Here is a 23,840-nt window from a genome sequence, read left to right as displayed (position 1 = left end):
TGGAAGATCCAACCTCTGACCACCGCCCCCCTGCTGATCCCGACGGTGCAGGCTGTACTCGTTGTGGCTAGGAAACCATCCACGTGCTGCTCGTACTCTGCTAAATGGGCTTCATTTGTTCAGTTCGCAACTGACAACAACTGTAGTCTGATGCATATATTGTCTTTCCTCTAGGGATGGCAGAGAATTCCACCACGGATTCCAGTGAGGCCGGATTCTTTAGAATCTGGCCCCCCGGAATCCGTGGCGGAACGGCCTCCTGCCCCCCCCGCAGACTCCCCCCGGGACGGAACTTACCTGGGGTGGCTCCGGCGGCGGCTCCGGCGGCTGGTCTCCTGGCTGTCCGCAGCCGGGCTGCTGCGGCCGCCATTGGAATCCTTGCAGCTGTGATAGGCTACGTAAGTATTTACATAGCCTATCACGACTAACCCCCCCCAAAACAACAGCGTACGCAAATGGCGGCGGCTACAGCGGCCGCCATTTGCGTTCCCTATTTTTCGCTGTTCTAGCCTACGTAAATATTTACGTAGGCTATTATGGCGAAAAATAGGGAACATAAATATCTCAGTTGGAAGACTGAACTGAAGTCCAAAGCCCCTGAGGCGTCCTAAGTCCCTCCACCCACCCACCCCACTTTCTCAGTCTCAGGGTTTGCAGTGCGCCCTATTTGGCCCCTCTAAGACCAAAACCCTGTCTGATGCCAAACCACCAGCTGTGACAATGTAACTGAACACAAACATTCAGGAATTGCGAAGGAGTTTTAACCATGGAGAAGGTTAAAAAATCAGGCCATCAAGGCTCAGTAGGATATGGAAAAAAATCCTCAGTCCCATAAACCATCAGTTGACTTCTGTCATAGCAACACTTTAGTAAAAAACAAAACTTAGGGCGCAGTCCTATGCATGTTTAGACAGAAAAAAGTCCTGCAACTCCCAGTATTCCCCAGCCAGCCTTGTTGGCTGGGGAATGTTGGGAGCTGTAGGGCTTTTTTCTGTCTAAACGTGCATAGGATTGTGCCTTTAATATATTTAATTATGGGTTTGTGCATGGGCAGGCATACAGCCATTCCAAGGGCTTCCTCCTTGCTGCAGCCTAAGAACGGCTGAAGAGGAGTGATCTTCCTAGTTCTTCTACAAGCATAACATAAATGAAACATAAGCTTTCATTTGTGGGTGGGAATTGTTCTTATGTCTGTAAGTCCCTGACAATGGGTATATTCTCAGGTAGCTCCATTAAGAATAGTTCTTCATGGTCTCTGTACATCACACATATGGGCTCTGCGCCTGCGTGGAGACTCATTCGGGAAACTTTCAAGCTGCATAGTTTTTTGGTGGGAACCCATCCCCCACCATCTCTGACATATATAGCATGGGTTCCCGCCTTCTCCTCAGTTCCTTTTCGACTGCCTTAGCTTTACTTCATGGGGAACTTCTTTTGACAGAGAGAGAGAGAGAGAGAGAGAGAGAGAAGGAGCGACAATTTTTGGCAGCGTTGGAGAGTATCGTTCACCTCAGCGGTGACGTGTTTTTTCTCCTCCAGCCTATGGCCCAAATAATGCACTGGCATTCGGCCTCACCGAGATCCGTGGCGGAATTCTCTGACATCCCTAGTACCAAGGCGCTCCACGTCCTTAGCACTACTTCAACCCAGTCGGGACTATCAAGCCCCGCCACCTCCAGTTCCTCCTGATGTGTCTGATGTAGCACAACAACCTGCCACTCGCAGGATTCTGGGGAAGACTACCAATCCAATTCCTACTCCTTGGTCCCTCCATCGACCCCATCACCAGACGATGTCGAGACGAGATCGAGCCTCGCCTTCTGAGGACATGGGGCACTTCTCTGAACAGGTGCTGAGAATGGCACAATCATTGGGAATCGAGGTACAACAACCTCCCCAACAACTCCACAATCTGGTATTCGATGCCGTCGTGATGGACTTGTGCACCCCGGTGGCCATTCCTTTTCCAGCCCTGCTGAGTGCAGTCCAGCGGCCGCCATTTGCTACAAAAAATAGGGAAAATAGGGAACATAAATGGCGGCTGCCGTAGCCGCCACCATTTGCGTACGCTGGTGTTTTTTTGGCTTGGCGTGATAGGCTATGTAAATACTTACATAGCCTATCACGGCAGCTTGGCTGGACGCAAATGGCGGCCGCTATGGCGGCCGCCATTTCCGTCCGCAGCAGCCCGTCCGCAACTGGAACTCCGGCTGCGGATGGCCCTGGCCAGCTGCTTCACGGAGCCGCCACGGAGCAGAACCGGCTGGGCAGGATTCCGGGGGAGAGGACTGGATCGCCTCCCCCCCATCGAGGCTTCCGGGGGGAGGGATGGAGCGCCTCCCCCCCCCACCGTGAATCACATCTGCGAACAGGTAAGTCATTTTCGTACATCCCTACTTTCCTCCAACACCTCTACAGCAAAAGCCTGAAGTACTCCTCCATTTGGTGCATGCTTCGGTGATTTCTGCGATGTGGGGCAATATTGACGGGTGCTCCATCTTCAGCCACCCTTTATCCAAGCAATTTTTGCAGGGACTCAGAAATTTGGCTCCCTCTGTGAGAGACTTTGTTCCTCAGTGGGACCTAACCCTGGTGCTCAACACTCTCACATCGGCGCCGTTTGAACCACTTGCTACCATGGACTTGAGGCTACTCTCTTGGAAGGTTGCCTTCTTGGTAGCCATTACGACATTGAGGAGAGTGAGAGAACTCTACGTGTTGCGAATAGGCGCACCTTACACCATTTTTCACAAGGAAAAGGTGGTCCTTCAGCCAGACTTAGCATTCCTCCCAAAGGTGGTCACGGACTTCCGTGTCAACCAACCGATTGTGCTCCCCACCTTCTTTCCATCTCCAGCTTCCGATTTGGAAAGGCGACTGCACACTCTAGATGTCCGGAGAGCCCTGGCCTTCTATAGGTCACAGACCGAGCCTTTTCGCAATTCATAACAGCTTTTCCTCTGCTACGGGGGACGCAATAAGGGCTCCCTGGGCTCCTCTCAGAGACTAGCCTCCTGGATCATACACACCATTCGACTGGTGTACGAGGTCTCCGGGAAAGCCTTACCAACTCGGATCTGGGCGCACTCGATAAGGGGAGTGTTGACTTCCACAGCTTTTACAAGAGGTGTCCCCCGCGTAGACTTATATAAGCCAGCTACCTCGTCTAAGCCTTCTACCTTCATAAAGCACTACAGATTAGATGTTCAAGCTCAAGCAGACTGTGCCTTTGGCAGGGCTGTGCTTTCGTTGGTACTGCATTGAGACACTGACCCACCTCTGGTAAGTTAGCTTGTTACTCGCCCATATGTGTGATGCACAGAGACCACGAAGAAGAAAGTCAGGTTGCTTACCTGTAACTGTAGTTCTTCGAGTGGTCATCTGTGCTTTCACACACCCCTCCCCCACCATCCCCACTTCGGTGTCAACAGGACTGTTGGTACCGAGGTGTTCTTCTCCTCGGTCCAGGACTGCTTCTCTCAAGGTCTCAAGGAACTGAGGGGAAGGTGGGAACCCACGCTATATATGCCAGAGACGGTGGGGGAGGCGTTCCTGTCAAAAAAACTATGCCGCTTGGAAGTTTCCCGAACAACTCTCCGCGCAGGCGCAGAGACCATATGTGTGAATGCACAGATGACCACTCAAAGAACTACAGTTACAGGTAAGCAACCTGACTTTTTCTCTCATCTCAACACAGTAACTAGAAAATTTTTCTGAGCTGAAAGAATCATTTGCAGATGTTTCACTATTTTTCTTCAGATAGCATTACATAGCACATTCCTCCTTTTGTTCTCTGGAAAGAATCACGTTATGGCAGCAAATGGTAAAATTTTGAGGCCCCGTTATATTGCAGATATGATGTTTAACTTCGATAAAATTTCCAGTGGCAGCGTATTATGTCGTCCTTGAATTTTCAAGGGTAGTGAATGTAAATTTTTGGCAGTTTGCATTGTAGATAACACTAGGTTGTCCTTAACTACCAGAATAGGTGATAATTGAGCTTGTTTGACTGAATAAGGAGCAAGACTTTTATGCCATTAATAGGTGCATGGAATGCTGCTATCTGGTGGGCATTTTTACTGATCATTGAAAAATTACTATGGTGAGAAAAACAACAGTTACAGAAGTCTTGTGCAGTAGTAAATATGCAAATCAAATGTCTACACAAGAACTTCCCACATTTCTAGTTTAGTGCTTACCTTTAAGTTGGACATGTGGGAAGAAAAAACACAACAATCATATATAGCAGGGGATACAGAATCTTTTCAGCCCAAAAGCGGAATTCCATTTTGGAGAAGCTGTCGAGGGCCACATTCCAGTCGTGAGCAGGACCAAAAGCAAAAGTAGCAGGGCCATTTCAGCTGCACTACCATAAACAAAATACCAGCATATTTTATCTTAAAGTTCTTAGTGCCAGTAATTAACCCCTAGGAGAGGCTTTTAAACCTTTTAGAATGGGGGGAAAACTGTGAAAAAGCTAGAAATCTACCAAATGATTGGTGGTTGAGGCTGGATTTGGCCCTTGGGCATGAGGTTCTATACCCATACAGCGTGGCTTGGGAAGGCCCCATCTTGATAATGACATATTTGTTTGGTTTGTATTAATTACATTAACTACACTTATTATGCTTTGCTTTTCCTCCAAGGAGGTCAGAACAGCTTATCATAGAATCATAGAATAGTAGGGTTGGAAGGGGCCTATAAGACCATCAAGTCCAACCTCCAAGAGAGCTTTTATTTTATTTATTTATTTCATTTCTATACCGCCCAATAGCCGAAGCGTAACCTGATGCTCTCAGCTGTGGCTGGTGGGGGATAATGGGAGTTGTAGTTGTAGTCCACAAAGAATGAAGTGACTTTAAGATCATGAATGCAAAACACTGGGGAGGGGATTCCACACAGCCACACAATACTACTACTAATGATGATAATGATGATAATAATAATATGATTCATGGGAAACCATTGCAAAAGGGGACATTAAGAAAGCATGTTTATAAAGGTGAGGGTGTGGGGGTGGAAGGATGATGATGATAATAGCATCCTCAGAGCCACACAGAAAAATACTCTTTGGAACTCAACAGCAAGTTCTGAAAGCATCCCAAATCCACCCCTTTGCATATCCACCACCAAGCAGCCCCCAAACCACCCCTTTGCATCAGCAGTAACAGTGAGAAGCAGCACAGTACAGAAATCCCGCTTATGCATGTCTACTCAGAAGTAAGAAGGATCAGCTTACTCAGGAGTAAGCATGGCTGGCAAGTTCTGAGAACATTCAAAATCCACCCTTTGTACAACAACAACAAATAACAATAATGATCCACACAGCCACACACCATCATCATCATTATATACTCAGGACCACTCAGAAAACTAGTCTTTAGAATCCAGCAGCAACTTCAGAGAGCATCCAAAATCCACCCTTCACATGCATTCATCATCAACATCCTCCTTTTCCAAACAGCTGCACAAAATACTCTTTTAGAAGGAACCTGAATCAAGTAACTCATGAGTGCAAAACTGAATCAAGTGACTCATAAGTGCAAAACAATGGGGCAGAAATCCATTCACCCCACATTCACTCCATGCAGAAATCCACACACTCCATACTCATTCCAGGCAGAAATCCACATACCTCACACACATCACAGCGGCATGCATACACACACACACATACACACACAGTGCAAATACACAAACACACACACAAAAAATCTGAGTGTAGCTTTTGTGTAAGTCAAAACAAAATCCCCAAAGGATATTAAAATACACTCCCCACCCCACACACATAATATTATTACTTTTATGTATTCAGTTTATATCCTGCTTATATACAAAATACTCTAGGCAGTATACAAAGTTAAAATTATACAAAGTTAAAACAAATTAAACAAGCAACTGAACAATAAAAACACTACAGCATAAAAACAGTATATAACAATCAGCAAAAAAAAAAAAAGAATTCTAAAAATAGAAGACCTGCTGGAATAATAGAGTCTTTAATTCCTGCTTAAAAACATTCAAAGAGGTTAGCAAACGCATTTCAACTGGCAGGTCATTCCACAACTGAGGAGTGGCAAAAGAAAAGGTCCTCTGGCATGTGGCTGCCAATTTCATATTAGGTAGGTAGTCGCAGCAGATAACCCTCAGAGGACCTTAGGGGGTGGACTGGGACATAGGGGAGAGAGGCCCCCTAAGGTACCTTGGACCTAGACCATGTAAGGCCTTAAAGGTAAGAACCAACCCTTTATATTTTACCCGGAAACAAACTGGTGTCCGGTGTAAAGATTTTAAAGCCAGCATAATATGATCCCCATAGGGTGTCCCGCAGACCAACCTGGCTGCCATATTTTGTACCAGTTGGAGTTTCCAAACTAGATATACAGGCAGCCCCAAATACAGCACATTATAGAAATCAAGCCTAGAGGTAGTGCATGCACCACCGTTACCAGGTCCACATGTTCCAGGAATGGGCATAGCTGGCATATCAACCAAAGTTGGTAACAGGCACTTCTCACCGTTGCCTCTACCTGGGGTACCAGGAGCAGGGTCGGGTCAAGAAGCACCCCCAAGCTACAAACATGCTCTTTCGGGGGAGTGCCACCCCATTCAGAACTGGTTGACATACAGTCAGGGCCAGAAATATTGGAACAAAGATAACTGTTTTGGCAGTTGGCCTCTGTACACCACCACATTGAAGTTGAAAGGAAACACACCCAGATGGGAGCGAAGTCAGGACTTTCAGCTGTAATTCAGGGGGCTTGACAAAAGTGGGGCACTAACCATTCAGGAAGGACAGCCAGTGGCATACACACACGCCCATCATTGGTGGCTCATAAGTAATGGAACGAATGGCTGACAAGCAGCTGCATGGCCAGGTGTGGCCTGTTTCCTGGGTACCCCATGACCAATCAAGCAGATAAAAGGCCTGGGGGTGGTTCTGAGTGTTACATTTGCATTTGGTAGCTGTTCACTGGAACTCCCAACATGTGGTCCAAAGAGGTGTCCATGCGAGTGAAGAAGGCCATCATTAGGCTGAGGAAACAACATAAACCCATCAGAGAGATAGCAAAAACATTGGGAGTGGCCAACACAACAGTTTGGAACATCCTGAAAAAGAAGGCATTAACTGGCAAGCTCAGCAACAGCAAAAGGCCTGGAAGGCCACGGAAGACAACTAAAGTGGATGACCGCAGAATTCTGCTCATGGTGAAGAGGAACCCTTTCACAACATCTAGCCAGTTCAAGAACACTCTTGAGGAGGTAGGCATGTCATTGTCAACATCTACAGTCAAGAGATGGCTTCATGAATGTAAATACAGAGGCTTCACAGCAAGGTGCAAACCACTGGTAACGCTCAAGAACAGACAGGCCAGATTAGCCTTTGTCAGCAAACACTTTAAAAAGCCTGCCCAGTTCTGGAATAAGATTCTTTGGACTGATGAAACCAAGATTAACTTGTACCAGAATGATGGGAAGAGAAAAGTATGGAGAAGGAAAGGAACAGCTCATGATCCAAAGCATACCACATCATCTGTCAAACATGGTGGAGGCAGTGTTATGGCATGGGCATATATGGCTGCCAAAGGAACTGGGTCACTGGTGTTCATTGATGACCTGACTGCTGATAAAAGCAGCAGGATTAATTCTGAAGTGTATAGGGCTATACTTTCTGCTCAGATTCAGCTGAATGCTGCCAAACTGATAGGATGCCGCTTCATATTGCGATGGATAATGACCCAAAACATACAGCAAAAGCTACCCAAGAGTTTCTTAAGGCAAAGAAGTGGGATGTTCTTCAATGGCTGAGTCAGTCACCTGTTCTCAACTCAATAGAGCATGCTTTTCACTTACTGAAGACAAGACTGAAGGCAGAAAGACCCACAAACAAGCAGCAGCTGAAGGCAGCTGCAGTAAAGGCCTGGCAAAGCATCTCGAGGGAGGAAACTCAGCATTTGGTTATGTCCATGGGTTCCAAACTTCAGGCAGGAAAAGGATTGACTGGAAAGGATTTTCATCCAGGTATTAAAGGCGATCCTTAAGTTTGAAATGATGTTGGTTTGTTCCATTACTTATGAGCCACCAACAATTGGTGAGTGTGTATGCCACTGGCTGTGCTTCCTAAATGGTTAGTGCCCCACTTTTGTCAACCCCCTTGAATTAACAGCTGAAAGTCCTGACTTCGCTCCCATCTGGGTGTGTTTCCTTTCAACTAAATGTGGTGGTGTACAGAGGCCAACTGCCAAAACAGTTATCCTTGTTCCAATAGTTCTGGCCCTGACTGTAGGAAGCCTCTTTAATGTAGATTATTGTATCTGTGTTACAGACAGAGAACTGAATATGAGATATAGTGAACTGCCCAAGGTCACCAAGTGACTCCATGAATGTGCAAGGATTTGAACTAATGTAGTAATAGTCCACATGTAAAAAAAGAAGTAGGAGTAAGAAAAAGCAAGTATAGGGTGATTTGTATATATTGCAAATTAGTACTGCTTTATGCTACTTCATCAAATAATATTCTGGAATCAGTGTGTAATACAATTGTTCCATATTGGTACTTTAGGCTTTTGGGTTTATTTACTGGATTTCCTTTCTGTTTCCTTGTAGTATTGTACCTCTGGATTTTCTTAAGATAAAGAACTTTGCCCATGTAAGGTTTTGGGAACTGTAATTGCCTTTTGCATTTTAACATAGTTGCTTTTCCTATAGCAACTCATTTTTTTTAACTAGATATAGAATCATTTTCACTTTCTTTATCAACTCTCCCTTTATGCTTTCTAGACTAAGATTGTAAGCTTCACCTACCAACTTCCTTTTATAACCTTTTAAAATAAATCTGATAACTGGAACAAAAAGGTTTCCTCTAGTGTTGCCTGTTACAATGCCCCCACCCCCAGTGTCACCCCACCATTATTTTTAACACAGTTTTCCCAGTCTTTTGGATATCAGATCATTCTTGGCCTTCTAGCCAATGAGACTACATAAGAATAATTTCAGTTTTAAGTTATGTCCAATGACTGATCCCACAATTTAGGCTATAATCCTAAACCCACTTACTTGGAAGTAAGCCCCATTGCACTTAATGGGATTTACTTCTGAGTAGACATGTACAGAATTGTGCAGTTAATCTTTAGATGCATATATACTTTGATACAGAACTTTTATGCAGTATCCCAGCTGCAGTAGATAATCAATTCATAGTCTGATTCCTTGTATCAACTATCTTAGAGAAAATGTTACAGGTAAAGCTACAGAAATAATTGTGTGAATTTCCCTAGGGTTGGGAGGATACTGAAAATTGACTTTCATTTTTCACTCTGTCCATGATATAAATCAGCTTTGGTGATGTTAAGAAACAATCTATTTTATTTTATTTTGAAGCATTTAAGGATACTGGAAAATCTCAAAGACATCATGGATGTGTGCTGACTGGTCAATCATGTGTTTTATGTGGCCTCATCCACAAGTATTGCTGTTGTTGTCAGAGCATCCCCATCCCATGAGTTTCTGGGTCGGGGGGGGGGGTAGTAGTAATTAATTAGTCAATTTTTTGAAATATATGCGGAAGTAGTAGGCTGAGTGAGGAAGTATTTATTTAAAGTTTTTTAAACTCTTCTCAGCAATGCTCCAGAAGTTAAGTAATAGCAAGACCTTGGGTGTCAGGGAGAGTTGTAAAATTACTAACTGCTTACAAAGCATTTCTGTGACGTTTTCCTGTATATAGGCCTCACATAAAGTTCAAAATGTAAAATCAAAACGCTATATCCCTTTTGTTTAAAATAACACTCTTTAGTAGGCAGTTCTAAGCCTACGTACTTGGAAGTATGTCACTGAAATCCATGGTCTTTCTCAGTAAACATAGTTAGGATCAGACCATGATTCCACCTGTGTAAATAGCTTGAAATAACTGCTTAATGTATTGCTAGTTGATTTCAGAGCAAAGGACATTGTTAATAGACTATAGAGTTTATAATCTAATTAAAACACAATTTAATAAGAGGTGATAAAAGGTATGTAGAATAGGTAAAGGAAGGCAAATGTCAGTGCAATAAAAGAGTAAAGTACAAGTGGGACCTGCAACAAAATGTTGCAGTGTGGAGTGCTCTTGTTCAGTCAGCCATGCCTGTTCCCAGGATACTCTGTTCCATTCCCCCTGGTTTTCCATCCCGCACCCTGCCAGCCAGTCAGCATCCTATGCCTGCTAAGCATGCTCAGTCCTTATTGGATTGTTTCGGGGTGTCCCTTAGGATTTTTTTTATCCTAAAGTTTTTTTGTACTTCTGGAAATGTTGGGGTTTCCCACTCTTGCTGATACCTCTGTCCTGTGAGTGGATGGTGCCATTTTGGCTATATAAGGACTAGTATTCATCTCTGAACTTCTGCAGTAGAGGCAATTATATAAAGATGATACTATAGAAGGTTGATTGTATTTGTTACTAACAGTGAGGTATTTATATTTATTTCTTGAACACAAAATACAGAAGAAGTGTTTTTAAATGCATGTTACTAATAAGGAGCCAAGGACTTTGTGAACAGATGAAAAAACTAGTTGTGGTAGCTGGACTCCAATCTAGACATGACATGAACAACAGTATTCTCATCTTTAGCTCTTGCATGGCTGATAAATAGCTGGGGGTGCTGAGCCAGAAGGGGACCAGAGGGGTTTAATGTTTTGCTCCTGCTGTGGTCATGACCTGAACTGTGACCTCCCCCTCCGCTATTTGCAAGACGTCAATGGGAGTTTTTCTCCCATTGCAAATAGCAGGTGTGTCTCCCGTCCCTGATTTATATCAGGACCATGGCATGGGCAAAATGTTATAGCCCCCCCTTCCCCCCCCATGGTCCTGGTCTCCCCCTCACTACACCCTAACTATTTATTGAAAAATAATCAGCCCATGTAAGGGCTGAATACATGAATAAAGTCTTGTCTAGCTTGGTCCAGTTATTTATATTTACTTGCTTACCTCAATTACTTATAGCTTCTCCGTCAGTTAACGGCGATATTGAATAATGGTTTGCATGTGTGAAACTATTATGTGTGAAACATCCATTACAGATCAAATAGCATGAGGCCAAATTTTTGTTTCCCCTGGGCCCTATCTATACAAAGATGCTTTCTGAGGCAATTCTGTTTAAATCTGGATTTTCATTAAATCGGGTTTGCTTCTCTGGTGACAAATATAGCCAGTAGAGTGGTGTATATATAACCCCCTCCCCTACTTTTACGGGGTACCTGAAACCACATTAGTTGGGGGTTGGGTGGGCAGAGTCCGGCGAGTAGAACTGAACATCATGTTTAGCCAACACCTGTCCACCCTTTCTTGGCAGGAATAAGGGTCATTTGGGGGTGACCAGCTTTTAAAATATTTACAGTTCTGTGTACCTTCGCTGTTCTATAAGAGCAGAGACTTAAAACAACAGGCTTACTCCTGTCGCTTTCCCTGCTCACATGCTCAATTAAGTGTAATGGAAGACAATGGGTTACTTCCGCATAGACATGTTTAGCCCTGACTTCATGTTACATACAATACAAGCTTCATGTTAGATGACACTAGCAGACTACAACCCAATCCTGAACATGTTTTCTTTGAGGGAAATCCCATTGAATTCAGGTAGTTATTGTAATCATAGTTTTTGGAAACCAGCATACGATTTTCTGGACTTGACATGCAGGTAAGGTGGTAATAGTGGAAAGAATATTTACTGAATCAACCCTTGCTATTGAAGGAGTATGAATGTTTTTTATACAGAACTCTTCATAAGCTTTGTTGATTGGTACTTTTTAGGGCCTAATAGGTTCATCTTGTTTTCTAAGCTGGGCTTTCTGCATAGTTCCGTTGTTTTGAAGGCTTTTTATGTACCAGGGTCACCTGCCAGCATTTATTTCTTGCAAATAGGTGCCAACCTTCTATTTCTTCCTTATTCCCACAAAGTCCTCTTCTCTGCCCACCCTTTCTGTCTCCCCAGCTGGTCGGCACTGTCACTTTCCCTGTACCTACCAGTCTCCATTTCTTCCTCCCCATCTCCCAGACAGTACCATTTTTCCTTTCCTTTCCATCACAGGGTAGCCCATGCTCTAGCCTCTTGCTATCTTGGGGTCCTGCAGGCTTCTTCCTTCTGATTCCTTTTCCCATGTTCTCTCCTCTTCACATCTAGCCGGTTGCTCAGAGAGCTGGCAGAATAAGGGTGTAAGTCTCTGGCTTGAAAAACTGTTTTCTTTACCTGCCTGGGACAGGTAGAGAAAAGAATAACTCAAAAACTGCACATGGCCTGTATATCTCTAAATAACCAGAACCAAAAACTTCCATAAAAATTTGTGGTAAGCTAATATGTTGCTGATGTTTTCCCATTCTAATTAGGGCTACTTAAAAATGAAACTTCCATATATAGTTTTAGAATATTATGGATCATTTTATTAATTTTGTTAATTTCTTTTTTATCTAGCTCTGATTTTATCAGTATTTCATACAGAATTCTACAAGCTCTTAATATACAGTGATGTCACTAGGGGGCGCCAAATCTTTTAGAAAGTCAGGCAGGCTACAAAAAAGCGAGGAATGTATATTATATCTACTGTGACATTAACTTGGAAAGTACAATCAGCAACCAAGTAAAAAGAATGCTGAAATATATTAATTCCCCAGAAAATTCATATGATATACATATTGGAATAGAATTTGGTTGGGAGGTTCAATGAAACACGAAAGACTTGATTATGTGGGATACAGCTATAGTTATTCTCTTTTGTTTGTCCAAACTATATTTTTGTGTGTAAAGACTAGTCTGGTGATATTGCATGTTCTGGATATAGATGCAGGATATGCAAAACTTTGCAGATTCAAATACCTCCTTGTCTTTGCAGTGCCAAAGTGTTCTGGGATGAAATTATGATGAAGCAATGTATAGGTGATTTGGCTTTCTTGTTCAAGGAAAGAGCCAGAATTTCTACCTCTAGCCCAGCCTTCCCCAAGCTGGTGCAGTGCCTTCCAGATATTTTGGACTGCAGCCTCCATCAGTCCCGGTCAGCATGGCCAGTGGTCAGGAATGTTGGGAGTTGTAGTCCAAAACATCTGGAGGGCACTAGGTCAGGAAAGGCTGCTGTAACCTGACTCCTTATTTCACTTCTGTTTGCATTTTACTTTATGAATAAAAACAACTTCTGAATCCAAGTATGGTTTGCCACAATAAACAGTGAGATTTCCACAGAGAAAAATTGGGATTCCCTCTCAATGCAAATAGCACTTTGGGGCAGCAATTTTCACTGGGACCACAGTGGGAGGGAAAGTGTTAAATCCTATCCCCCTGCAGTCCTGAGCCTGACTGTATACAACCATGTATACAATACAGCTGCTATTTGTGTTTTTAAAAAGATCCACCCAATGTAAACAGACACATTTAGCACCTGGTGTAGTTTGGTCTTTAGGGGACAGGGTTGTATTCAGTGATAGTGTAACTTAAGTCCCATTCATTTCAATGAATCTGCTCTTAAGTAGGACTAACATTGGATACAACCCAGGGATCTGAAACCCCCCTGTTTCAGATCCACTCTTTGAATTATCTAAGGATGAAGTCATGACACTAATTAAAAAATATGCTTTGCTTCCAGTGCCTGTATTATATACAGCTACGTATGAATATGGCTTTCCGACCTTAATATGCCTGTCAGCACTTCCAGAGAATTTCTAAATTCATTATAAATTATAATGGAAAGTATACTTTCACTGTACAGCCCCAGTTCCCACTATATGTTGTGGGAGATGACTTTAGTTCTAGACATATTGTTTTAGAATTTTGGAAGAATGATAACAGAACATCACCCTGGAAACTAGACATATGAGTTCTGCAGATGATATATCAGACTTGGAAAACTTATTTCCATGGGGAATGTGGTGTTATGTGCAGTGTTTTGGCTTTGAGCTAAGAAGAGTTTGAGCTAAGAAGTGGATGTATGTTGGCATTTTTGATAATGCCGTTTTTCTAGGAAATAGCTGTCCAATAATCCTGTCAAAACACATAAAGACTCTACTGTGATCTATGAGGTGGGGAAATAAGTCTCTTTGTGTTGCTGCATATGATATTAGTAGTACAATTACTATTAAATGGTTATTTAGCCCAATTCACCTGCTAAGCACTATTCAAAACGGTATTCTTCCCAGATACTTGCAATGGAACTTATATATATTTTATTTTCTTTGGACTGTAACTTTTAATTCTAATGTATTACATTAGAATTCTAATAATATTAGAATGTCTTACAATTCTAATATAGTAAAAAAACAAAACAAAACCAGTTCATGTGTGATAAGTTTGGTTTCAGGAGGTATTTTTAAATAGATTTTTTAAAGTCACAGGTATTGTTAAAATCTGGACTTCTTTCAGTAACTGCTGATACAGTTATTACATAGGACAGGCAATTTATCTACAAGTTTGAAGTCAGAGTAATTATATTTTCATTGACATGGATCCTGAGGCTGTGTCTGCTCTTGTGGCCATGTTTGCTGTGTTGCAGCACAAATGGCTTTGCAACAGAAAGTACTTATCAAAAAAGAGGGTTTGTGCGACATGGAATAATTCCATGGCAACAGCACTCCTGTAACATTGGGAACTGATCTGGACTGTATGAAATGCAGTTGGATGCAGATTTGGGTGTTTATATGCTGTGCAGATTCAATACACACCAGAGCACATTGCATGTACTTTGGACCCAGGCAAATTGGCCAATGGAAAAATAGGCTGGGATCCGAAGAACTACACAACTAGTTGTGCACTCCAAGGGGGCGTTTGCATTTCTCAAACAGATTCCTTGTATGCTGCATAATAAATCACTTTTGAAACTGAGGGTATTTTACAAATCAGTTTGTGGTATGGCATGGTATGGTCTATTCAAAGAAAGAAAGTAAAAAAAAATCTAACTGGTTGTGCCAAAGCTCTTAAGGTGTGGCTAAAGTAGCTTGTTGGATCTTGGTTATGGCCTATGCTTTATCAATATGACAGGGTATTGATTAGTGATGTCACTGAGCCTTGGAATATCTTTGTTTGGAATTTGAATTTGGAATATGAATATGAACTTTATGAGCATGCCAAATTCCAAAGCAATCCAAAGCAGTCAATCCCCAAATAGTTCCTTTCTAGTTCAGATGGTAATCCAAGACAAAGAAGAACTCTTCCCTCACATGCCAACTCACCCATGCCTGACAGCTGCTGCTGTGCTGACACCATCACTCTTCACTGCTGCTTGGAAAGCTGCTACTGTAGTTTTCCCAGAGTGTCTAACGTCATTATCATGAGTCAAGAGGGAGAGAATGAGACATCATACCCACCCTATTGCTGCCATTACAGCTGTAGCAGCTTCTCCGCCAATGCCAGGTAAGGGAGTTGAAGCAGAGATTCTAGTTTCGTTGTGCACCTGATTATGTCATCAGGAGTGCTGTAGGGTCTGAATTGGCTTGGAATTTGGATCAGAATTAACTGAGGTATTTTCCAGCTGTTTGGGAAAATAGCACAATTTGCTAAGCCCAGTTGAACTGAAGCAGGGTGGGGACTTTCCCATCACTAGTATTGTCTGGGGAGTATTTTATTGAATGCATTTCTGGGTACAATGAAGCATTTCATGTACTTGCATTAAACCTAATGATGATTGGAGAAAAAAAACAACCTTCATTTTAAATTAACAGTTCATTTTTAAGATACCTAATCTAAATGCAGTTTTGTTGTAAAGAAATATTTTTTGGTACAACAATTCTTTCCAACACAATTCTCTTAATTTTTTTTTCCTGATGAAACACAGTGGAAAAACATACAATCAAATTTCAGAAGAGAGCACTGCTACAAGGAAGGTAACACATCCTTTAAAAAAAATATCTCCCTTCCCCCTCCTTCTAAATCACTCTTCATTTCTATTATTGCTATTGACTCAAACAATTTATTTCTACCACATTCTAAGTTACAGTTTGCATTGATCAGCTTCTCTGGGGAACTGAGAGCAACTGTTTTCCTGTAAATAGGAAAGAGGTACTGCTTAAAGCTTTTTTTAAAAAAAGATAGTACTGCTGTGAACCTATGACAGAAGATTTATTTTCATTATATAAAAACTTGCAAGCCAAAGTTACTAATGACATAGACATCCAATGTTAAAAGGAGCTTCCTTCTCTGAGCCAATCAGAGGGATATGTGAATGCCTTAGATGACACTAGTCTTCTGTCCCAAAGACCAGACCTGTGCATAAATGGAGAATTGTTGGCTTCACTTAGCTTTCAGTTCAAAGTCCTGAACCCATAGACTGAAACAGTTACGTTTTGCATGAGGAGTGTTTTATTAGATTTCTATTGAGTTGTATCAGTCTACATGAGCTAGCTGCTAGTGAAAGCTGGAGAAAAAAGAAAAAAAACGTTTGTTTTTTGGTGTTGTCTGCCTGTAGTTATCCCTCTGCCAATGTGTTTGAGATGTTTGTGTTAGATTTAGGGAAGTGTGAACCACCACTGTCTTGTCCCCAAATTAATTGGACTTTTTCAAGTGTTCCTGCCTTATGCTCAAAAAACCTCACCCCACCCCCCGCTGCTGTATGAACATTTGAAAAGCCCAATTACTGTTTTGCCACTGTATCTCCTTCCCCTTCTCTGTCCCCATCTTCTCTAAGCCAAAAAACAAAAACATACCTTGTTGAAAAGGGAGTTGTGTTTAAAGGAGGTGGAGGGTTCCCTTCCGTATAGGAGAGGCCCTCTCCTTCCTAACAAATGAGTAGTGGGTCTCTAATTAAGCTAAATAGACTATGCAAATCTTGTAATTTGAAATGAAAGTTATGTAATTTTCTTTGTACTGAATATAAGCATCGCATACACACTTTTTCTGGGTAGTTTCTGCTGTCTAACCTTTTTGCTGCACATTGGGGTTTGATTTTTTTAAAAGTTGATAGTAGTTGCAGGGTGATACTTTTGGAATGGGAAGCATTAAAGGTCATTAGTCTTGAGAGGATCATTCCTTTTTTTGTAAAAGAAAACATTTTCAAATTGGTATCACTCAGTAAAATAATCTTATCTATTATTTATTTAATTAAATTATTTGTTATATTTATATCCTGCCATTTCTCCAAAGAGCCAAAGGTGGCATACACGATCCTCCTCCTCTCCATTCTGTCTTCACAACAACTCTGTGAGGTCAGTTAGGCTGAGAGTCAGTGACTGGCCCAGCGCCCAAGTCACTCATGAGCTTCATGGCCGAGTGGGGACTAGAACCTGGATCTCTCAATGTCAGGAGTGCCCTAGCTGCCTCTTACAGTCCCCTCCAATAGCCAACTCAAGACAAAGACGATGAGGATTCTTTCTAAGGCTTTATTCCTTTATTACTTAATGACTCTTACAGATATTAATTACTAGCGACTAAGCAAGGAACTGCACTGGGGTAGATAGCAGAGTAGCCTAAGCTTCAGGTAAGGCAGTTGGTCCCCGTTTGAAGGAGAAGCATGGGAAGACTCTGAACTTATGGGCTATGGAGAGATCCTTCCTCTTACCCTTGGGTCCTTGGGACGCGACCGTTGTTTTAGCGCCAAACGAGCAGAGCACCTCCTTTTGGCACCATCCATCTGTCGCCGCTCCCTGCGTCTGTGCCGCGTGTACAGCAAGCCCCCCTCCAGCGCTCTCTTACTGCCAGGGACACTATCTCTCTCAGGAATGCCAGCAGGAGGAATCTCCACTAGGGGTGTACGAAACCCTGCTTACCTGGCTCCGCCGGGTTCTGCTGGGGGGGTAGGCGCTCCATGCCTCCCCCCGGAATCCTCGAAGGGGGGGGGAGGCGCTCCATGCCTCCCCCCGTAATCCTGGCTGGCCGGCTCCGCGACCAAGCCGCGGAGCCACCGGCCAGCTCCAGCCACCCGCAGCTGGACATCCAGCTGCTGGGCAGCCCTGCAGGGATGCAAATGGTGGCTGTCGTAGCCGCCGTCATTTGCATCCCTTTCTTTCGCCGTGATAGGCTACGTAAGTATTTGCGTAGCCTATCACGGCGGGGGGGGGCGGAAACCCCAGCATACGCAAATGGCGGCGGCTTCCACCATTTGAATATGCTGGGTTCCCCCCCCCCCCGCCATGATAGGCTACGTAAATACGTAGCCTATCACGGCCTCCACAGGGATGCAAATGGCATCCCTGCGTTAGCCGTGATAGGCTACGTAAGTATTTACGTAGCCTATCACGGCTGAAGAGGAGCAAGCGAAGTGAAGAGGAGCAAGATGGTTTTCGGGAGCCAAATGCACTGGCATTTGGCCTCACCGAGATCCGTCGCGGAATACTCTGACATCCCTAATCTCCACCAGCTGCTGTGCTTGTGAGAGATGAGCGAGCTCTTCTCCTACGGATTGCTGTTTTTCCTCAGAATCAGTACTGCTCTGGGGCTCTATGGGCTCAGTTTCCACCCTGACACTCAAGTCCCAGTCCAACACTCAACACTACACCATACTGGCTCTCCTACCCTAACTGGGAGCAGTTTTTTGTGATTGCTTACAGGGATAACCCACTTAGGGCACAATCCTATGCGTGTTTCAACAGAAAGAACTTCTACAATTCCCAGCATTCCCAGTCAGCAAACATCTAATAAAATATTTTGAGATCATTCTAATATTAATTCCCCAAAATGTAATGAATAATAGAAATAATCCTATAAGAGGGAACAAAGAAGAATCAGGAATAAAATATCAGTAGAACAGTAGGATCATAATAGAAACAGAAGAAGAAGAAATAACCACCAGAGAAGTTACAATTTTTTTTTGTCAGTAGTGGTGTTCATAACTTAACTTATTTATCTAATAACAAAACCTTGCTATAGATTTGAAATTACTTGTTTATGGTGGTTTTGCCCTTGGCAACCTCAAGAATAGGAGCTATGTTTCCAAGTATGGCTGTCTGGAGAATACTGCAAGTTGTAGGCCTTTTTTCTGCCTAAACATGCATAGGATTGCACCCTTAGGAAGTTTGATATAGCTTCATAACCAGTGGTGTGCTGGTAAATGTTGAAGTGCAGGCACTCATCATGACAGACCCCATAGCCACTCCCCAAAGTAAAATACAAAAATTCAGGCAGCTGCATTGATCCATATCAACAAATGGGTTCTTCCAGTTTTATCTCCAGCACTGTAAAGCTAATGGGTCTTAATTACCCATTCAAGACCAAGCCACTTCAAACTACTGTGCATTACAAGGAGCAACATATTGTTGCTGGGATAATTGATCTTCCCCCTGCTACTGTGAGGACTGCAGCTAAACAATTGTGAGAGAAGGTGGCAGATGTCGTCAGTGATCTGCTGATCAAAAGGTGCTGGCGCTGTGTCTCTGCAAGCCCTGTGTCCACTACACCGTTCAGAAAATCTGTGTTGTAATTTATTCATAGCCCAGGCAGTTGAAGAAAGTAAAGCACACACACACTTTCAAAAGTATATCACTGTGTCAGGCCTTAAACTATGTTTGTCATGCTCTGGCATGACTAAGGATGTCAGAGAATTTCGCCATGAATCTCGGGGAGGCCGAATGCCAGCGCATTTGGCCCACTGAAATTGTTGGCGGAACGGTCTGCCACCCCCCCGCCGCCCCCCGGGACGGGACTTACCTTCGGTGAATCTTCCTGGTGGCGGCGGCAGCTCCGGTGGCGGCGGCTGCAGCGGCCAGTCTTCTGACCGGCTGCCGCCGCCACCATTTCCAGTTTAAAAACAGAAAAAACAAAAAAACGTGATAGGCTACGTAAAGATTTACGTAGCCTATCACGGCTAGATTTTTAAAAAACACCGTGATAGGCTACGTAAATCTTTACGTAGCCTATCACGGCTGATTTAAAAGAAGAAGAAAACCCGCGCGTACGCAAATGGCGGCGCCCATGGGCGCCGCCATTTGTGTTCCTTATTTTGGCACGTCTTAGTCTATGTAAACATTTACGTAGACTAAGACGGCGAAAATACGGGGAACGCAAATAGCTATTTGCGTTCCCTTATTTTCACCGTCTTAGTCTACGTAAATGTTTATGTAGACTAAGACGTGCCAAAATAAGGAACGCAAATGGCGGTACCCATGGGCGCCGCCATTTGCGTACGCGCGGGTTTTTTTCTTCTTTTAAATCAGCCATGATAGGCTACGTAAACATTTACGTAGCCTATCACGGCTGACTGAAGGGACGCAAACGGCAGCAGCTACGGCCACCGCCATTTGCAGAGCTGGCCGGCCAGGATTGGGGGGGGGGAGGGACGGAGCACCTCCCCCCCGGCCAGAATTTCGGGGGGGGAGGGACGGAGCGCCTCCCCTCCGGCCAGAATTTCGGGGGGAGGGACGGAGCGCCTCCCTCCCACCGTGAATGTCATCCTTTGAAAAGGTAAGTGACTTTCGTACATCCCTAGGCATGACACTCATAAAATGCTCACAGTTCAGCATGACTCATAATTGTGTCTCATCAGATTAGAAACCTGTCTCATGTAGTGCGTACACACTCACACGTATTTATATATCACCCCCTGGAAATCCACTTTCAAATATCTGATAAAATATTTTTAGATCATTCTAATAATAATTCCAAAAAATGTAATAAATGATAGAAATAATCTTATAAAGGGGAACAAAGAAGAATCAGAAATAAAATATCAGTAGGGCAGGAGAATCATAGTAGAATCAGAAGAAGAAAAAATAACCACCACAGATGTTACAATTTTTTTTTTTGTCAGTAGTGGTGTTCATAACTTAACTTATCATTTATTTAATAACAAAACCCTTGCTAGAAATTTGAAATTACATGTTCATGGTGGTTTTGCCCTTGGCAACCTCAAGAATAGGAGCCATATTTCCAAATATTGATTCTTCTGCCTTTTCCCAAGAAACGTTTAATCTGCTATACTGATATCAAATATTTTTATGGGCAAATTACATAAGTAAAATTGCCCTGACACCTACACGTTTATGAATATAATGTGCCCTGAGCTGATACTACTTTTTAAAAAGCAAAGCAACTTTGGAAACAAAGAATTTAAAGCTAAGAAGTGATAGGAGTAGAAAGGGGATATATATTATAACCTTTCCCCCTACTGGCTGTTTTTTTTGCTCAAACTCATCACGTTGCTTTGCCCCTTCTGCATGATTGCGGTAATCCAGCTGCATGATTATCATAAGTATGCACCTGGAACAGTGTGTGCGTGTATGTGTGTGAGTGTGTAGAAGGGGAACTAGAAATGCAGCTGGGGTGGATTTGGGGCAATCTGCAAATTTAAATTACTATTGGCCAGATCCATCCAGTGATACTCACATGATTAAAGAGGTGTCTATATATGCATCCTTCTCCTGGGGGTTTAAAAGGCAGCTGGGTGGGACTGGTAGAACCTCAACCCAACAATCAGGTTGCAAGCATGGTACATTCCAAGCATACTCCAAATCAGTGCCTCTGATGGAACGATTCCCCTCTTAGATGAGTGGATGTAGGCTCTGGGACTCAGTTTAAGTAGTTCTTTTCTCTTTCCATCACCCCCTATTTGACAGAGACCACAGCTGGAGGGGAGAGAACTCCATAATTGTGGCATTCTTTTGCAACAATATTCCTAGAGTAGGTCCTATATTCGTTGTTTTTTTTAAGTCAAGGAGACATTTAAAGTTCCTACTAGAAAACAGATGCCTTTTATTTATTTAGATGGGATAATGCTTTAAAATATTTTATTCAACTTTCAGTCAGAAATTAACTGCAATCATATTCTATCTTCTAATGTGTCCAAATGGCAGGTGTCCATAATGAGAGCCTGTATTTAGCTTGGCTCTTTCTCCTCTGAATTCCTTTACTATACATAGCTCAGCAGTCATACATATCTTAACTACAGTTGAAAGGAGGCAGTCTTACTTAAACAGCTGCTGTTCTCCCAAAAGCAGAATGCTGAAGTATTTAGAACAACACATGTAACAAACCTTTGTTGGGGAAAAAAATACTTTGAAGACCAATTGTTAGATACAATAAATAATCTGCCCTTGCATACAGCTGATATATCTGGGATTGTGAAGGCATTGTTCAGTTTAAAAAGCAACTTGCTTCTTCAGAAGTAGGGGCTGCTGTCGGGCAAACTTCAAAGAAAGCTCCACCTGGTTTACTTTGCACATAAATGACTTCTTTGAATCACGGCCACAGTGCTAATAAATACAGCAGTTTCAGGCATGAAAATTACATTTCAATAAAAACTGTAGGCCAGTCTTCAGCCTCTGTCTCTTGAGTACAAGTGCCTTGAGATACTAAATACAACCTCCCATTTCCACCCTGTTCTTCTACATCCTTCTTGTACATCTTTTCAAGCCTTCTTTTTGTTCTGCCAGATAATTTTGCTAAGGTTAAGAATGCCTGTACATATGCAGCTGTTGGGAGCAAATATTATCTTTCACATCAAACAATCAAGCTCAACACACAGAGTAAAATATGCAAAAGCTTGCCTTTATCTTCATTGTAATCACAACTCTACATGCACAGCACCACAGTACAAGATTGTTTAAGTTACGGTAGGAACAATATTGTCTCACCAGTAACAAATGTCTATAATTCATTTCCTGCCAAGGGTCTTAGTTTCAATAACCAAAATGCCATCATGGCAGAAGAGAGCAGTCAGATCTTTTGTTTCAACTCCATCTGGCAATTTGTATTGTCTAGTAAAGCTTCTGGTTATAAAGCCATGTTCATCCATTCTGGGTCCATGCTGAGCTTTGATCAGGAGCCAACCCTCAAAGGTTTGCATGATAACATCTTCAGGACGGAACTGCACAACATCTAGCAAGACTTGAAATTTAGGCTTTTCTTCATCTGTGTTGTTCTGCTCTGTTTCAGTTGTACTCTTGGCTGCATGCATATTGTTTGTCTCAGCAGCCGTGGCTGGGCCTGGCAAGGCATACAGAGAGTGATTTAATTTGCATGCTTCCAAATCTTGATTAGCAAAATATTCCTGATAACGTATTGGAGTTTCCACCCAATGTCGTAGAACTACTCCTTCCATTGCTGAAATAATGTTGATAACCTACTGCTTTGTTTCCTTCAGTTGGAAAAGAACAGAATCCTGACTGGGATAATGCACCCTTTCCAGTTATACACCCACTTAAAAGCTAGTTTATCAGCTGAGGTAGCCTCTCATTTTTAGCTCTGACAGAGCTTATCGTTTCACTGGGTGTGACTCAAATCCCTGAGACGCTGCATCTTTTGACATGCTGACAATTGAGCACTATTTATAGGACTTGTGTCTGAGTTGGTTTGGAGGTCTTCATTTTCATTACTTGGTTGGTATTCATATCACATTACGCTATACTTTCTGTTTTTTGTTGTTATGATTACGAGTAATTCAATATATTGTATATATTGTGGTAGATGCAAAATTCTTCTAAAAATGAAGAGCCTGCTGAATATTCATTCTTAAATTATTACCTAAGTTAGCTCAATTTGCTGTAGTGTCACAAAGGTTAATATAATGAACTCTCTAACTCTGGGAGGTTTATTTGATTCTACAGACTTATACTGAAGCTCATGATATGATCACTCAGTTGTGCTGCAAACTCCACATATTTGACCCAGTTCTGCCCACCCAAGATGCCCCCTAACTTAGGGTGGATTTTTAAAGATCATTATCACCTTTACTTTATGTTTAAGTGATCCTGAAAAAATCCAAGTGTAGCTATTATGGCAAGATACTTACAGGACAGAGGCAGGGAACCTCTTTCAGCCTGAGGGCCAAATTCAATTTCAGAGAAACTCTTAGGGTCCACATTCCAGTGGTAGCTGGGGGGGGGAGGCAAAGGGGGTGGGGCCAAAAGTACCCCCCCCCCAGTATATTGTAGCTTAACGCTCTTACTGCCAAAAACTAAAGCT

The 23,840-nt window shown here is 42.8% G+C and overlaps 2 protein-coding genes across 2 annotated transcripts in view; one reads left to right on the top strand and one right to left on the bottom strand.

The window, feature by feature from the left end:
• The window catches only part of ARL15 (ARF like GTPase 15), a 447,774-nt gene that overhangs the window by 141,148 nt on the left and 282,786 nt on the right, over positions 1-23,840 (top strand). The gene's annotated exons all lie outside the window — the stretch shown is intronic.
• On the bottom strand, positions 22,531-23,010 carry HSPB3 (heat shock protein family B (small) member 3). Its single transcript, XM_084832059.1, has one exon. It carries the CDS (start codon positions 22,975-22,977, stop codon positions 22,531-22,533), a length of 447 nt encoding a protein of 148 aa, XP_084688185.1. The 5' UTR covers positions 22,978-23,010.

Source organism: Heloderma suspectum, chromosome 2 (genome assembly GCF_057233095.1).
Source record: "Heloderma suspectum isolate Gila_16-S chromosome 2, 16-S_ref, whole genome shotgun sequence".
NCBI classification, from domain to species: Eukaryota; Metazoa; Chordata; class Lepidosauria; order Squamata; family Helodermatidae; genus Heloderma; species Heloderma suspectum.
This window is presented reverse-complemented; position numbering and strand designations above follow the sequence as displayed.